We start from the raw sequence: 18,246 nt of genomic DNA, 5'->3' as shown, positions 1-18,246 counted from the left end.
GAACAAGTTGCATGGATCTCTACCATTAGTATCAAACCCGCTTATGAAATGTGCAGTAGCTAATGGTTAAACCCAACAAGAAGTTTATATTGATTAATGGAATAAAATCAGCTCTGAGGTGTTTAAGTGGTGGACAGGATTTACGCTGGTCTTCTGCATAGGGGTGAATTTCACCTTAACTTATAATACAGCCATATAGAACGTGCTTCTGAACTTTGGTTCAAACATTGTATTAAACCTGAGCTAACTGAATTAAACCCTGGATCGAAATTCTCCTCCGGAGAGTTTAGATTCAGATTTGAACTTTGTGCATTAGGCCCACCTCAAAACATAATGCCAAATCCTTGATTCCTGAATAGAAATTTACAGAGAGGAATTGTGCGTGTGTGAATAGGGTGAAACTTGGTGCCCAAACCTGAGCTCCTTAGTCATTCCTTCACTTAGTGCTTACCTTGACAAACTCGTGTTTGCCTGGTGGGTAGATGCAGATTAGAAATACTCATTTTGAACATGTGAATTCAGGTGTCAGCATGCTCAGTGTGCACGTACTATATTTCGATAAGAACACCTATTTCCTTCATGGAAAATATGGCCCAGTCTCCTTAGCAGCACCAAAAATTTGCGGCCACCCTAAGGCTTGGGCACAGGTGACAATGGGCTCAGCGTTCATGTTGGTTGCAAATAGTAGAAGTTGGTACTGCATTTCAGGACCCTCACCCCCTGACTGTTGTTTAGCTCCCTTAATAAGCAAACAGTGGGATGGCATTGATTTTAGATGAGGCTGAACCTTATTGCTTTACATATCAGCATTGCAGAACTATGGGTACATTTAGACAAGAGGTGGTGCTCTCATTTTAACTTGAGTGCCAATTAACTTATTAGCTAACACCTTTGCAGATGCTATTCTAGACACTCCACAAATGTTTGTGATTTGTCTTTGACAAAAATCTAGTGAAGACACTGCAAGCATAGTATTTCAGTGTGTCAGCAGGACGCTTCTCTTTTCTCCACCTGCTGGCCTGAAACTGACATAAAATAAAGGTTAACAATTATATCATTTATTTCATCTTTCACTTCTTTACAAAAATTAACTCACTGAGCCCCACAACTCCCCAGTGAGGTGGGTAAGCATATTATCATCCTGGTTTGGGAAACTGAGACAGGTAAAGTGACTTCCACAAGGTGGCACAGCAGGTCATTTGCTAGAGACATAAGATGACTTTAGGAGTCCTAGCCCAGTAATGAATATTTATCTTCCTGGGAAAGATGATATAGAGCCAAAAAGATAGGTGAAGAGAATAAACGATAGAGATGATGACAGAGTGAACACTAATACAGTTGACTGCAGAAACAGACAGGCAGAAAGGTAATAGTGATGATCCTGAGTCACATTTTCACTTAACTGTGTTGTTCCACAGTTCATTGTGGATTACATGGGACACCACAAGTTCTAATATTTGCTTTGTGAACCATTTGAACATTGTTGCTTTGACAGTGTTACTTTGTGATGGATCTTGAATAATTCATTCATCCAGAAAATGTTTGAGAGTTGAACCTGGCACCTAGAAAATGTTAGCATTTCTCTGTGTGCCTCCCACCTCCACTGTTTCAGCTATCTAGTTTTACCCAGGCTTGTTTTCTACTATCCATGTGGTTTTAGGGGTGTGAAAAATATTGGTGAGAATTTGATTATGCTTTTAGCTGCCCAAAGGTATTTTGACAACTATAAATGAAAGAGGGGAACTACAGAGACGGGATTTGTTAAACAGGTAGGGATCAAGCATTCTATTTCTCTACACAATGTAACTGTATTTCATGGTCATTGTCAAATTGCTTCAACAGAGAAAACTTGCAACAGCACGGAGGTTCTAGTAAAAGAGTTAAAGGAAAAAAATTATTGGATGGAAAGTTGAACTCAATTACTCAAATATGAAATGAGTAGCTCTGAAAAGAAGCATTTCTGGCTGGACAGTGGGTATTATCAGGGCCTGGTTAAGGCCTGGAATTTCAGAGTTTTATAAAACAGTACATGTAAAAAAACTTGGATGAAAATTTCATATGAAAGCTAGAAAACTTTGCTAATTATACCTACAGTCATGGTACTAAAGGGCAGGAAACCTGGTCTGGATTCTTGACTACTGCAGGCTTGTGGCATGACCCTTGGCCAACTCATTTAACCTCTGAGTTTTCTCCATAGGTTAATAATATCTTCCTCACAAGAGTGCTGCAGGGTAAGGTCATTTTCTGTAAAGCACTTTGCGATCCTGGGATGGAAGGTGCTGTGGCATCTGAGAGAAGAATAATTGATTATAAAAACTGGGGACACAGCAAATAATGAAGAACTACTATAGTCAGATACCGGGTCAGCTGGGCCAGTGAGTAGAAAATACCATTTAAGGCAGTCTAATCTAGTCTACACTACAACAGTAGGGCAAATTTATGGCTGAATTAAGGAGCAAAGAGTGTATTGCATGATGCCCTCTAGTGCATAGTGGGTGAAATTCACTCCTGTGCAGAGAAGTCTTGTATCACATAAATCTCACCATTTGATCTTGAGTGGGATTAGTTTGTATCCAAGCCCTCTGCACAGGGTGATATTCACCCTTTGTGTGTATAGTTTTTTCACCGTATAGGAAGGTTACTGTTGCTCGGCGGAGGGTTCTGTGTATTTATTTAAATATAAATGCCTCAAACACTGGGTATATCATAGCAAAATAAAATAGATATATCCTCATGCTTGGTTGGGTGACAGGGCCTGGTCAAGTCTTGCTTTGCTTCCTGAAAGCAGGCCCAGCATCTGGCAAAACATCAGAATGAGTTCCAGAGGCCCTCTACCCAATATCCTGGCTCAGGTGCTGAAGCTGTCATCACTGATCTGACAACGAGTGACCAAGTAAAAGCCTTTGTTCCAATCAGATACTAATAGAGGTCAGTTTATTCTTTTTTTAGAACAGATTCTTCTGGAGGGATGTGATAAGGATGATAAAGGTCCTTTTACTGGCAGAGGGCTCAAGACAAAGAGAGCCAGATCTTAAAACTTTTTGAAGAGTATAATGGTTGTTCGGGCAGAACTGTGTCAAAGAATAGCTTATGGAATACATTGTTGAGCTTCAGAGAAAGAGGAAACAATTCACAGAGCAGGAAGCATAGATTTAGATCAAATGTAAAATGTGTGTATGGCCAAATGGACTGTCACTTCATGTTTTCAAAATTATCCATTCAAACAATTGATTTTCAACCTCTCCTCCTCTAGTCTGGTTTCCAAATAGTACTTACTCTGGGTAATAATCTTGGCAATTTCTAATAATACAAGTCAAATCGTTCATAGGCATAAACAAAATGCAGTTGTCATGCTCCCACCTGGTCTCCTTAGTTGTTGGCTTCTGCTACATTTTTGTACACTGCAGCATATCTTTTCCCTTGCCTGGTAATTTGCAGTAGTTTCCATCAATATGTAATGTTTTGTGTAATTTAATACTTGATAATGAGAATTGCCTCTGACTTGCAATATAAAAATAGAGACCAGACAACTACAGAGCAAATCTGAAATGGTGCTGGCACCAAAATTACAAATGATATGAATCCCTAACCAGAAGTGGCAGCCCAGACAACATGCATTTATTCACTGTAGATCAGAGGTTCTCAAACTGGGGGTTGGGAACTGTCAGCCTCTACCCAAATCATGCTTTGCCTCCAGCATTTATAATGGTGTTACAAAAGTATTTTTAATGTGGGGGGGGGTCGCACTCAGAGGCTTGCTGTGTGTCACCAGTACAAAAGTCCGAGAACCCCACTGTAGATCATTCTGTGTGTTCTTTTGCTGAGTATATATTCACTGTCTTTTAATATTTTCCAAAGAGAAATAACTCTGGAATGTTCTACCAACAGTGCCTCCAACTCCCTCACCAATCACTCTAGTGTGCTGAGATGGCAACCTTTACCAAATAAGGACCCAATCCTGCTCTGACGAAGGTAAATTAGAAATATGACTTCGTGAATATCAATAGTCCCATGATATTCACCAAAAACGTACACATTCCTAATTCACACTGATTTTTTCCTTGAGCTCAGCTAAATCTAATATTCAGCCTCTCATATTAATGAGTTTTGACTGTTAGATCCACCAGCTTAAGCAGCTTATCTTTCTGTCCCCTAATGCTGGCGACCATTTCACATGTATCACAGTGTATAATGAGTAAAAATTAAAGGGACTTAGCTGCATTGTTAATACAATACGATAGTTAAAAACAAACTAAGGAATTAGTATACCAGATCTGTGATTTTAATAAATGAATATAAATGTTGAAGCACATATAAAGCAAAAGATGAAAACAAAATGTTATATTACAGCCCCCATAAAGCTAGTATCATTGAATACATCAAATACTTTTTTTTTTTTTTTACAAGCCCATCATTTACGCATGAGGTCAGCGTACAAAAACAGTGGATAACAGAAGAGGATTTTCTCCCCAACACAACTAAGAATTAAGAGGAAGGTCACAGTAAATAATTACAATCTGAGCATTTCCTATACTTTGGAAGTCTGTTGCTCATTATGATAACACAACTTTAAATTAGAACAAGCATAGACTGAGCTGATATTTTTCCAGACCCTCAGTCCACTGGGTGTATTGTGTTAGACTCTTGAACAAAAGAGACAGTAGGGTGGGTTTACACATTGAGATATGGAATAAAAGGATTTTTCTGTTAAAAGAACACAATTAAATAGCTGTGATTCTAGCAAATCTATGTATATTTATTATTTGAAGATTTCTGCTGGGCATTCCTTGGTGAACAAACTTTGTTTGCAGTATTAAAACTACTATTTTGCCCAATTTATCGATGAGCTCAATGTAATAAATAGTCTATATACTGCTTCACACATTGGGAAAGGAAAGCCTATGTCCTGATGCTGTATTCTTTACACCCCTGTAACTTCCTTTGACTATGTGAGAAATGTAGGCCCTATGCAGATAGCACGAGTGTAAATGTAGAAATGTGTACTTACTGAGCAGTAATGCAAACAGGAGATACACATGGCTTTGAAATGCCAAAGGCTGTATTAGTAATCAAGTCTGGTCCTTGAGTTATTATTTAAGGTGTTTTTCATAGGTTCCACTATACCATACAAACCTAGTTCAAGTTTACTAGGCTAGCAGATAATGTTAAAGTTTGGGGTATAAAAGTTACTGGCTAACAATCCAAGATGTGGTAGAAAACAAAATAATTTCGCCATTAAAATCAAGAAATAAAAATTCTGATAATGTAATTTACAAATTTCGTCTTTTGAAAAAACACTTTGTAAGCACAAACTTTAAATGGGGATTGGACAGATCTGATCATCCTGACTGTTCCAAATTGTTTTAATCCATTTTAAAAATTGCCCTGTTAAATTCTACAGAGATGAAAAAGGAAACACTACTACTAGCTACCACTAACACCTCAAAGAAACTTTGTCTTGCATTGAGAAAAACCTCGAGTATCTTTGTAGGGCCTTGATTCGGTCATCCTTACTTAGCCTTACTCCACCAGTAGTGATAATGATTCTTCCACAAGCACAGCAGATTCCGCCCCATATGATTACATAACACTGGCTTCATTAGGATTATTTTTACTTAAAAAAAATACAAAACTCGTGTGAGATTGATATGCTTCAGCTATCAAAAATCTTGGTAGAAGGAAGAAAAAAAATGGCAAACAAAGCTGTTGCCATTGAAAGGAGACAATCTCTCCTTACATTCTAGAGGGTCTATTTTTATTTTACTCCCCCAGAACTCCCACCTTCCATAACACAGCTCCAAAATTCCAGGGTAAGGGAGAACTTGTTCTCTGGAGGCCACAAAATAGATATTATTTTGTTCCCATCCCACCTCTTTAAACAACAGAGAACATTATGTACTTGTCACCCATTGGTCTAAGAAGAATATGCCTCCATGAGGAATTTATAATGTGTTATGCCTGAATGTCAGCCCTCAGTCTGCACAAAGAACAACTGTTTTCTCTACATTCCAGTATTTACTGGTGTGGGCAGTTCAGATATATGCTCCTAGTGGTGCATGGGATGGCAGTAGTTGGGGAGAGACCACAACAAAGGCAGCAGCAGAATAGCTCTTAAACGCACAAAGCTGCACACTTGTTACAAAACTAATTCAAGCAACATAAACACAGCCCCCAAAATACATTGTCTTTCCTCTTACAATTCACTCTAGGAAGCATCTTCTGCAATATCTTACGCAGCAAATCTGGAAAGTGGCCTGAGTTTTTGGGGGCTTTTTTTAAAATGCTTTCAGGGTGCACTCAGTCTTTTTCTGCCAAATTGAGCAATTAATTTCTTTTGGTTTCCATACAAATGAGAATATCAGACATCTAGATCTCCTCTTATTTATACACAAACATATGGAGCACAAACCTTTCCTGACACCCAAACTATTTAAGATGACTGCATGACATTGCTTTAAGCTTTATGAAACACTAATTGAAGCAAAAGGCCAGGGAACTAGTTGGATTCCTGGAGTGGATTCCTAAAATATGTTTTTATTCATCAGCGTTATTGTTTCTGGGGACAACAACAAAATGCTTTGGCACTAGAGCTCAGTGTTGCTACTTCAAAGATTATCACTGACTTTGGCCAAGATACCAGTTCCTATGTGCTTACAGCTTACCTCTGTAAGGCAGCACTTTAAAACATTAAAAGCACTTATTTAAAAAAGCAGTTTTATTCACGGCTTAAAAATTGTTTGGACTCATGCAGAAAGCTTTGTTTTGCTCTGCAGACACTGTTTGCTGTTGAGATTTTCCACTCCAGTCATTGCTGCCTTTAATCTGACAGAGCACTGAAGATCAACCAAGATACAAGAGAGAAGATACTTCATTGTCTAGTACATGACTATATACTAACTCCTCAAGGTAAATGGATTCACAATGATTGGTAAATACAGGAATCTATAATTTGCACCCAATTTTAGATCACTATCACCACCACTGAAAATTGATTTCATTTTTATTGCTACACAAAAAATACCTGCTTTATTTTTTCTGCATGCAGATTCTAATACTATTTTACATTGATCCCCTGATATATAAAGAGAATTAATAACTGGTTTTTAGATAACTCAATGCTGTAATTACACATTAATAGCAAGAGTTGAAGCTAGCCAACCACATTCAAGAATCCATTTCAAATCACCATCAATATCAGGAATGACTCATGCCTGTTGCAATGAAAGAAACTCACCAAGGGATTCTAACAAAAGAATTTCCCCCCTCAGCAATTCAGTGACTGCTCACTGCACAGTTGCAATGTTTTGCCCTTACATAGAGGTTTTTCATAGGTGGGCAAACATTATAATCCCTCATTTACAGATAGACTCACCATTGATCTAGGTAGGTGCAGGAATAGAACCTGACTCCCAGTCCACTGTCTGACACACTAGGCCATATTGCTAATGGAAATTAATGCAAGCTCTTACTGTACATGTGATGTATAGCTTGTAAGTATGTTTGATAAAAAAAAATTGTGATTTGATGAGTATGGTTTTATTATGATCTGAATTTCTCAAGTGCTTTGCACAACAAAATGGGATTACAACTGTTTAGTTTATTAGCTAATTTAATGTATTTGTGGTGCTCCCAACAGCAGGTTATTACTTGCAAATTTTCATTGAGGGAAGAGGATAAGAAACTGCCCCCAAAGTGAGTATTTTGTACTACATGGCACATAGGGATGAACTTCACTTCTTTGGCTACCCACCAGTGTGATATTTTCTTAAAGCAAAGCACCCACTCTAGATTACTGTAGCAAAAAACAGATCAAACACAAATCAAGACATACTGATCTGTTACATTCATACAGCAACAGACTATGCAAACTTTAAATTTAAGCTCAAACAACAAGGAACCAAAGCTTTAAGGAAATATCAGCACCCTTATAAAACTGTATACTAATCCTGGAATGGGCAGGAGTATACACTACTTTCTACTTCTCTCAGCACCTCTATTTCCTGCATGAGTGGGATGTTTTCTTATGCTAAATTTCATTAATTGTTAACACTCAGAGGTCACAGAAGTTCTGGTATTCAATACACAGATGTTTGAAGGTACAATTGTGATTTATTCCTTCCTCCCTTGCACTCAGGATCAAATAGCTTCACCATAGGAAGTTCATGTTTCAGGAGAATTTCTGACACATTATCCCATCAGCAACCACATTCACGTCTTACAAAGCTGTGCTGATTTTACAGTACAGGCTGGTGAGGCAGACTCTAACAGAAGAATCACTCACAGAAATTAGAGAAGGAAAAAGACCCATTTTCAAGTTCATCCCCAGTACTAGTGCAGAATTGTCATAAGATTGTCTCATGCTTCTGTGCCTGTTAGTTTTGAGAAACATTTGAGATAAAATGGTCTTGAAAGAAAAACACAAAAATCAGCCTGAAGCTTCTCCCTAAGTTGTTCAATATACAGATAATACACCACTTATAAAATGTTCACAAGTCTCTCAGGAAGGTCTCCAGAGCCACATCCTGATTTATAAATACTCTTGATTTCCAGACACTGGAAGAGTGGTTCTGCCTAGAAACTGATAAATGTGCTCTGTCGCAAGCTCATAACATTTTCTAGTGCTATGCTATTGTATTTCTTATTGAAGCCAAACATCATATCAGACATATGTAATACCTTCCTGCTAGCTAAATCAACTCTTGCTCTATGGTGGTTACCTAGTTCACCTTTCTTTTTTTCTCCTACCCTTTCCTTTTTAATTTGTATTTTATGTTGCTGTAGCTGTTCTACTCCTCAGAGCTCACCTTGCCCGAGCCCCTCCTGGGAACTTGTTTTTCACCTCCAAAGAATCTGCCCAGCGAGTCAAGTAGACCCGAGTCTCTGTGCCTTGGAGATCCATGTCTAGCATGGTCTATGGTGCTTGCAGTTGCCATTTTTGATCCGTGCCGGAAAGAAGAGCGTTTCTGTGAAGCCATCAAATCCGAGTTCTCTGAAGTTGCAGCACTGTCCTCTTGAATGGTCTGTAGCTCGTCTGACTCTGAGGGCCGATCTTTGAAGGTGTTGTCCTCCCTTCCTGGGGCATCTCGGGAAAAGAGGCGGATCAAGTGGGGGCGACCAACTGTGTCAGCTGGGTTGGCCTCCTTCCAGGCATTCTTTGAGTCTGCTGTGCCCTTGGAGTCTGTCACTGCTGTGCTCTTAGTGGAGGTCCCATTGTTCTGGTTCACATCTGCCTCTCCTACAAACAACAAGAATGAGATATGAATACAGGCCTATGAAAAACAGAGCACTGGAACAATGCTGCTTTCTTTCACTTGCTTTGAGTGAGTTGTTTCATGCAAAATCCATAGAATATGTTCTCTCTCTCCAAATGCCTTTCAGCAAATTAATCTATCTTGCAACTGAACTGTGTTCTCACATTTAACTTGCACTGGGACTACATGACTTCTTTTAGGTTTTAAAATTAGAATGTTGGTCAGTATGTTTATAATTAAAAAAGTGTTTGGAAACAGGTTAATAAAAACAGCTGCTGTGTGTTGTAAATGATGGCAGTTATAGCCTATCAAATCACCTCAATGTTTGTTGTAGGTGATAAGGCTGCTTTATTATCAGTATCTCTAATCGCCATCTCTGTACTTGATGTAAGGTGAGAAATTCTTTACATTGACCACTCTTCTTACTATTTCTAAAGACCACAGTACAGGACCATAAAAAGACTGGGGCTGTATTTCCACTTCAATCCCTCTTTGCATGACATTACAACTTTTCCAACTCTGAGCTCAATGTTGTACAGGATCGAACTCCCACTGCTATGAGTCTATTAGAATTCTTTATAATACAAATCTCCATTGAATCTGAGCTACACTACTTAAAAAGAAAACCTCTCTGCCTGATTTGTTTCCTCATTTCTTCCAAATGTAAAAACCACATATTGAAGAGGGGATGGGGGAATGCAAACAGGTTTTCACTTAAGTGGATGGCAGTATGATTAGCTGATCTCTTGTGTTAGTTACACTTGCAGGTCTGCTTGTAAGAAATATCTTACCCTCCTTTTCCCTCACACACCCTCAGTGAAGGGCCCAGCCTGTTGCTGTTTAGTAAAATGACAAACATTACACTCATGCCAACTTTTCTAAGTTGGGTTATGTTCTAATGTGCTTCAGTATGCTATTTGGAAGTCAGAGGGAATGTCTACACTGCAGCTGGGAGATATGATTTTCAGCAAACACTTGCTCAGCTTAAAGGTTCAGCCCTGATGGCAGCTCCAGCTGGCTACCTGAGCCAAGCCACCCTGGTTGACCTTCCTGGGTCCAAGCTCCAGCTGTGTCCACACTGCTATTTTTAGTGCACTGGCTCAAGTCTGTCTACCCAGCAGCTCCCACTTCCATTGAAAAATGTGAGTTGGTGTAGACTATGTACTGCAAAATCAAGCTGATTTCCAATGAAGAGTAGTAGTAAATTAGTAACTCAGGCAAGTCAGTTCTTCAGCAGTCAGTCACAGTTGGCTTTTTTTTTTTCAGAAATGTATGAAATAAATGAGGCTTCTGATTGATTGCAAAGAAACATTATTAGAAGTGATAATTCATCTGGGATCAGGATGAGGAAATAGACTCAAGTCATTGACAAAACTTCCACTGACTTCAGTAGGATCAGGAATAACTGGGCATATGGTATTTTTGATGTCTTGATTACCTCATGAAATTCCACAATTTGATTTGTTAGAGCCAGATCCCTTCTCAGTGCAACAACTGACTATGCTGTGATGTGTGCTTTTTCTAAGTGCTTGCCCTTTGCTGATTCAACCCAACACTTTAGAAGAGCATTCTGGGGTTATCTTTTTTATTTTTTTTTTAAATGTATATTAAAGTAGTTTTATTAAGGATGGATTCAGAACAAGGCACGACTGATCATATTGCAAACACTGAGCAATAAAATTCATCTGCTTAGAGTAATTTTATCTGTATGGCAGAATTAATACGCAAATACAGACCTACAAAAAATTATAACCTGACAAGTATAAATTAGTAAATAAGCTACAGTTTAACTTCTTGGAAAAGGCTAATGTGTAAGGCATGCAATTTTGCCTATTACCTGAATTGAAAATATATCAACTAGCTAGAAAGGAAGTTCAGTTCTTCCCTCCAATTAAAAATTATTAAAAATTGTCTTCAGGGATAAAATTATGTTTAAGCAGCAGCAATGATCAATGAAGGCTTTCTGAACTGAAAAAAGAAACCTGTTTATTAAAAATATTGCAGCTATGTTCTTTTGCTTTCTGCAGTGTGTTTATTTTTATGCTGAATATTCCCAGGGTACTTACACATTGGTGCCTTGAAGGATCAAAGCTTTACCAGATTTTGTTAGTTTATCACCATAGCTTTCTTGATGGAGTGAAGCAAGATGTAGTTTTGCAAGCAACAGAAACAATAACTAATTTTAATTATTAAACACTAGTTTAGATTCTATACCATCGTACAAATTCAACTAAGGAGAAAAACAATAGTGATACTGTATTTAATTAAATGCATTAACAAAACAGCAGAGCATCTGCATACTAATACTTTTATAACAGTTGTGCTTTGTGTCAATGAATACAGTTATTTGTAAGAAACAAAGAAGGGCATGTGTGCCACAAAAGTAGCTTCTCTCAACACATAAGCAGTGAGCTATAAAAAGTGTAAACCTTTTCTATATGCTTTTAGTTTAGCAATGAAATCATGCATTTAATTTTTCCTCTACATTTTTACAGTGTAAAAAACCCCATTTAAATGTTCAGCAAAAATGTACAATGGAAAATATAGTGTCTATATTTGAGCAATATCAATCAACAGTAGCCATGAATTCCTTTTCCAAAGTCTGTGTATATGATGATATATATATTAATGACAGAGCTACTTATTAGGTATGATCTATGGAATTATTAATAAAAGGTCTGCTAAACTGCATTTCAATATTGGTTTATAAGAAAGCTACAAGTTAAAAATTAAAGAAAAATATTCCATCATGAATTCAGCTGACTGTAACACTGATTTTCCTTTTTTTCCTTCAGGTAAGGGAAATGGTATGTGCCACTTACAGTAGTGAAAGAAGTTTTTCCTTGCTGTAGTAACCTAAGATATATTGTGTAGGGAAAAAAAGGAGCCTTATAATCTTTGCCAAAAAAGAGAGAATCCTTTTGCAAAATATGGTAATTTTGGCAATAACTATGGCATGGAGTATTCCACAGACTTTATCCCAAGATTATTACAATACCTACTTTAAACAAAATATCAGGCCAGACTGTGACAATGTGGCTGTGCAAGGGAGACGGGCGTAAGGAGTCCCTCCATCGCCCTGGTGGGCAACCACCCCGAAAGCAGTAGGAAGGAGGTGGAATTATGGGTCCTGCACTTCTCAGCAAGGGCCAGTGGAACTGGCCAGTGACTGTAGACAATGCATTCTGAACACTCCTGAAAGGTTGTGCACCAATTGTGTCGACTTCCAAAATAAGGGGGAGAGAGCTGTAGGAATTCCAGCATGCACAGAAAAGGAGAAATCTGAACAGTTTTTTTTAGAGAGGCAGCAATTCCTGGAGCAATGCTGTATTTTTACATCTTCCAAACATACTTATCAGGTACCCTCTACAACCAAGCAGTACTGCTCCTATCTTACCTTAAAGAGCTGAACTTGCTCATTTGATTTAGTTTCTTGTTTAAGAACACTGTAAGGGGAAAAGTAGATTTGGAATAGGCAAACAAATTTAAGCGAGAGATTTTCAAAAACTCTTTGTTGGCCTAGTGCAGGAGTTCTCAAAACTGGAGGTCAGGACCCTGCTTTGCATCCAGCATTTATAATATTGTCACTAAAAATATCCATGACAAAATCTTAGCCTTAATCATGGGTAACTGATCATGAAATATTAATTACACTCTCAAAACAGGCATTTGATCTGATCTCTATTTAATTCTTAAGAGCATGATTGTCAGAATCCAAATGTTTTCTTATTGTATGGCTAAGCATGTGATTTAACAGCTTGTCCTCACTGAAATACTACAACCGCATATGCACCACTGCAGCGCTTCAATGTAGACACTACTTACACTGACAGGAGAACCCCTCCCCAAGAAGCAGTAGGTCGATGGCACTATCTACACAGGAGGGAGGGGTTGGGTTAGGTCAGTTTACTTATGCTGCTCAGGCTGGTGGATGCATAATTATAAATTTCACATTTGTTCTCTCAGTATCTAACATTTTTATGCCTATTTCTGAAAAGACTTGAGAAACAGGGAAGTAATACTGCAATTTCTATACACTACTGGCATTAGGCAGCCTGATCTTGCAAACAAACAGTGCTGAGTGGAGCACACACACACACACCCCTTTGGCTTTTCAAAATTGCAACAAATTTCTCAAAAATCCTATTTGGCCAGCTTACAGAGTAGTCAAATTCTTCCAAAAATTCAAAATTCTAATGAAAAGAATTGAGACTGAAAAAGTTTCTGCATTCTTCTAACCAGCTCTATGCCCAAGCATATCAGTAGTGCTAATGTCAAGGCAAGTTCTTCAAAGTATTTCTCTCTGCCAGCATCACCTCAAGCTCTTAGCCTGCTGTTCTTCATCTAATTGTTGACTTTGGCTAAGCACTAGAAGTTTGCTGTTTATTAGATTTGACACAGAAAACACAGAGCTGGTGCCCACTGCATACCGCTAGGCTCACTAGCCCTTCATACAGAAGTACTGATTAATAAGGGGGAGATGACTGAGGCTTGTGAGATTATTAGGTAGGTGAGGGGGAATAATAATGACAGCCCTCAAGGCTGGGTGCGAAAGCAAGGACCACAGCTGGTCCAGGGCATTTCTGTTCAGCACTGCAGCTTCTCAAAGACGACACGAGCAGTGTTATCAAATTTCACAGATGTATCCAGCAAGATGATTGTAGACTATATTTCTCTTCTCTGTGGACAGTCATAGGTCATCCCTCAGCATAACAGGGGATCTCTTATAAAAATAAGTTGCTAACTATACAGGTCTGATGGTGATGCTGAGGGAGTTATTGTACTACACACCCTGTAGTAGATTAATTAGCAAGGCTTCATTTGTTGTTTCATTGTAAATGGTAAAAGCCAGTATTCAATTTAATTATTGACTAAAAATAAAAAGTAGTGTTTTTAGCGCTGTGCAGCTGAGCGGGAACATGGAAATTGATTTTTTTTTTTTAAAGGAAAGATTCTACAGTTTTATTCTTGATATTGGTAATCATGAAACTTAACATAACATGACCGTGCACACTGACAAGATTTCATATTTGAGGGTTGTACCTTAAGCAGATTGTACAGGAAGAAGGTCAGTTTCGATGAAACTGGCATATAGACACATTGTACATTCCCTGGGGCAGGGACCAGATCATACTACACAGAATCTAGTATAGTGTTGCACAGGCTCTTCCTGACTGGATCATTTGGAAGCTACCACAGTTTAAATCATAGAGATGGGATTAAAATGAATCAGTATTCTTGATTTGGTTTATCAGCATCAATAGCCTTTTCCCATCTTACTTGACAAACCCTATCAAATATAAGAAATTTCACCAAACATCAGCAGTCACTATGATTTTCATCCAGAATGGTTAATTAGATGAAAATGTAAGAGCCCTTTCAACCCCTGTCAGAATAACCACATCCAGCAATAAACTCCAAAGATCTATCCATTTACAGGTAGTACCTTCAAATTACTGTTTGTGAAATGTGGTTAAAATCCTCTCATCCTACACTCTTCCACTGCTGCCCTCCAAACGGGAGGTTCAGAGGGCAGTAGCCAAACAGAGCAGAGAGATTTGTATTAATATCATAGATATTCAAAAAAATTGTGGAATGACCATACATATACCTCCACTACAGCTGATAAAGACACTCTTCTAGAGCAGAGATTGGCATATTGCAGGGTTAGTGAAAAATTACTTTACAGTTACTATAGAAGTAGAATGTGCACATGCACAGACGCACACACTACCACTCCTCAGTTGAAGAGTAGGAAACAGCATAAATAAGAAAAGTGTATATGATCCCTGTGCTGAGGTTACTTGAGAATTGTTTTCCAAAACAATTAAATATGCTCTACAGTAAAGACTTATGTATGCTTCTGCAAATCCAACACAGTACATCGCATTAAATACTACAAACTCTATTACAATTAGAGAGAGTCCAATGCCTTTACATAATAGCACTGACCATCTACATGTAAACAAAGCATGCAATTCTAAATACTCAGGCACAGGGCACAGACCACAATAGCCAGAAAATAGTCTTGGAACTTTCCACTTGCCTCTTAGCTGCATTGGGGAAACACATTCTAGCCTTTACTTACTATTTTAAATAAAACAGGCATTCCAAAAGTTAAAACATAGTCCCTCGGGAAAAAGTAAAGGTTTTTTTTTATAATTTTAATTTTGTAACTAAAACCAATTCATCATCTTAGATTAAATTCAAAATAACTAGCTTGCAGGAAACCTTAAGCACTCTGCATTGTTTCACATGGTCAGTTCACCATGTCCACTGTCAACTTACAATGAAGATCTAAAATGATGCCCACAGGGTGGCTGATATCACAGTGGAATTCTGAAATGTAGGCCTGGTCTGTAGCATATCCTTCTTGTTTTCTAAATACTTCTGGCATTGACCCTGTTTGCTCAGGGTTACAAAGAAGAGCACAGAAAACAAAAAAGCCTGTGGTTGAAGCTAGTGGGATTTGTCATGGCATATATTTGGAATCTATGAGAGGCATGTGGCAGCTCTCCATACAACCCGCAGAGATTTTTTAAAAAAACTTAAATGAGTGAATTTTATCCACCCACTAGCTTCAAACAGAATTGTTGCTTTGTGTTAACAGAACATATGTTTTTTATTTATCATAAATATTTCACACATAAGAGCCCTCTCACAGTAGAGTAAGCAAGGGGCACCGTTTGCAGTGTTTAATGATCACACTCCTATTTTATATTGCAAGAATGAGTTGCTTATTGGAATAAACAGAATTTCTTACAGAAATAGTTTAATTGACTTGTATTAAATAAAAAATGCTTACATGCTCACTCTGTGTCTCAATGTATTACTGACCTTGTACTTGAATAGTAAGATTGCAAACCTTGCAAGCATCAAAACAAATTACAGGATAGTCAATCAATAGCTTTTAAGATGGACAAGCACAAGAAAGTACCTAAGGAAGGATCAAATTATTCAAAAATAATCTGTGTATTACTTTTTGGAAGTATTTTCCACATAGTCAAACTTTTTTTCAAAATAAGCCATCATTATGTAAGTTTAATGCATAATGTTAAGAAAAATATCTAAAGTTATTCTGGAAGTAAGATGGAGATGTGGCTGCTTTTTTTCTTTTTAAACAATCTAGATGTCACAGCGTAAGTGAGTTCTCAGAAGGGATCTGAATGAGGCAAGAGAAAGGACTACAGTAACTGGTTCTAGAAGGTCATTTCAAGCATGATGGGCAACCTAGAAGTAAAGCAGTAGAATATGTGCTGCAGGTAACATTTTCGATATAGCACCAGGGAAGACTAGATGGTCTATTAGGTCTTTTCCTTCACAAGATCTACCATTACAGAAATGTTGTATTGCACAAATGAAGCTTTCCTAATAATCTAACAGCCAATACAAGTTAATCAAGTGTGCTATTTTTAGGAAACGAGTACTTTAAGGAGTGGAGCATACAATGACCACTTTTAGGTCATAGCCCTGTAAACACTTAAGCACTTTTTTCATCTAACTAGGCCCACAGACATCAATGACAGTAAAGTTGTTTAGGATCACTTTCGTAGTCCTTGTCCAACAAAGCACTTACTTTTGACTTATTTGCATTGATTTCAGTGGAACTATTCATGCTTAAAGTTAAGAATTTGCTCATATGCTTTCCTAGATTAGAATCTTCATGTTTTGAAGCCTGAAATTCAATACTGTAAATTCCTAATAAATACAGTATTTTCCCCATCTAACAGAATATCAGCAGTATTTTATGTTTCTAATGAGTCTTAACATTTTTTTATTGCTCCATTAGCATATACTCATGTTGTAAATATTTGCATTTAAGTACTTTCTTTAAAAGTTTGCACAGTAGATTTGAAGTCTATTTTAACCAGATGATCAGAATTTACCATTTTTGTTCCCAATTCATGAATGTGCAATTTAAGTTTAAAAGATGGCTATTGTACTCCAAACACCATGCATGAATTGCATTTAAAGGACTATAACTCAAAATTTGTCACTCTTTTTGTGATGTCACATTGAAGTTCAAACTCTAAGATGCTTTCTACATAAAAGTAGATAAAGGAAAAAGACACTAGTTCAGAATAATGTACATTTGCGCACTGCCCAAGTGCAGGAGAGAGGGTGGCATACAACACTAGGTAGCTGTATGTTATATTCAGGGTAACTAGAAATGGACATGCTTGGATTTCTCATGCACACTTCATGGGGTGCCAGTAGTTTTTTGGTATTAGCAGTGTTTAAAAACTTTCATTTAAATAAGTGCTATACTTTTTGGCCATAAAGATTCTTCAACACCATGAGTTTCTCTGGATTAAGAATCCTTCATTCCAGAAAAGTCCAGTACACTCTACAGTTCTAATAATGAACAATTTAAACATTTTGTTGACAAAACTATAGACTGTACATTTGTTCAAGAGCACGGCTTAGCTCATTTAGCTGATTCCCCAGCCGTCAGACAGTCTCCTGATTTAATCCCAGATCAGCAATCTTTGTTAGATTAAAATTTTTACTTTGGATTGATGGGGGAAGGAAAAAAGGAAGCAGAACTGAAAATGGAGATCTCAATCCCTAACTGCATTCAGTCCATAAAACACACTGTCTGAATAACACCAGGTTTTATAAAACTAGGTTAAGCCCCCTTCAATGGTAACTGCTTTCCTACAGCACATGGGCTATTTCCTCTTGGAGTCCTGACATTTTCTTCCTTCATAAAAGATTTATGTTGCTATGACTCTTTGTATATCTGCTTTTACTCTCACTTTGTGAAACTAACAACAAGATCAAAGCTACTATTAAAGCTTCTGCCATCACCCTGTTTGTTTTTCTTTTCCCCTTTGATTTCTAGCAAACACTTTTCCACTAAAAGCTGCTACTTTACAAGGCTTTAAATGCACTATTGTCAAACATTATGTTGCATCACATGGATTACAAAATGAAATAGAAATGTAATCTATTTCACAACTCTGTCATTCATGGATAGAATGCCACCACAACA

General features: G+C 37.7%; 1 protein-coding gene across 2 annotated transcripts in view; it reads right to left on the bottom strand.

Annotated features, from left to right (window-relative positions):
* MBP (myelin basic protein) overlaps positions 1–18,246 on the bottom strand; it is a 198,752-nt gene that overhangs the window by 25,237 nt on the left and 155,269 nt on the right. For both annotated transcript variants that reach the window (XM_032773290.2, XM_032773289.2), the window contains exon 4: positions 8,805–9,235. In XM_032773290.2, coding sequence (XP_032629181.1) covers positions 8,805–9,235 — 431 coding nt within the window. The remainder of the gene's footprint in view (positions 1–8,804; positions 9,236–18,246) is intronic.

The sequence above is a fragment of the Chelonoidis abingdonii genome, chromosome 2 (genome assembly GCF_003597395.2).
Source record: "Chelonoidis abingdonii isolate Lonesome George chromosome 2, CheloAbing_2.0, whole genome shotgun sequence".
Classification (NCBI taxonomy): Eukaryota; Metazoa; Chordata; order Testudines; family Testudinidae; genus Chelonoidis; species Chelonoidis abingdonii.
The sequence above is the reverse complement of the archived record's forward strand: the minus strand, read 5'-3'. Positions and strand labels throughout refer to the sequence as shown.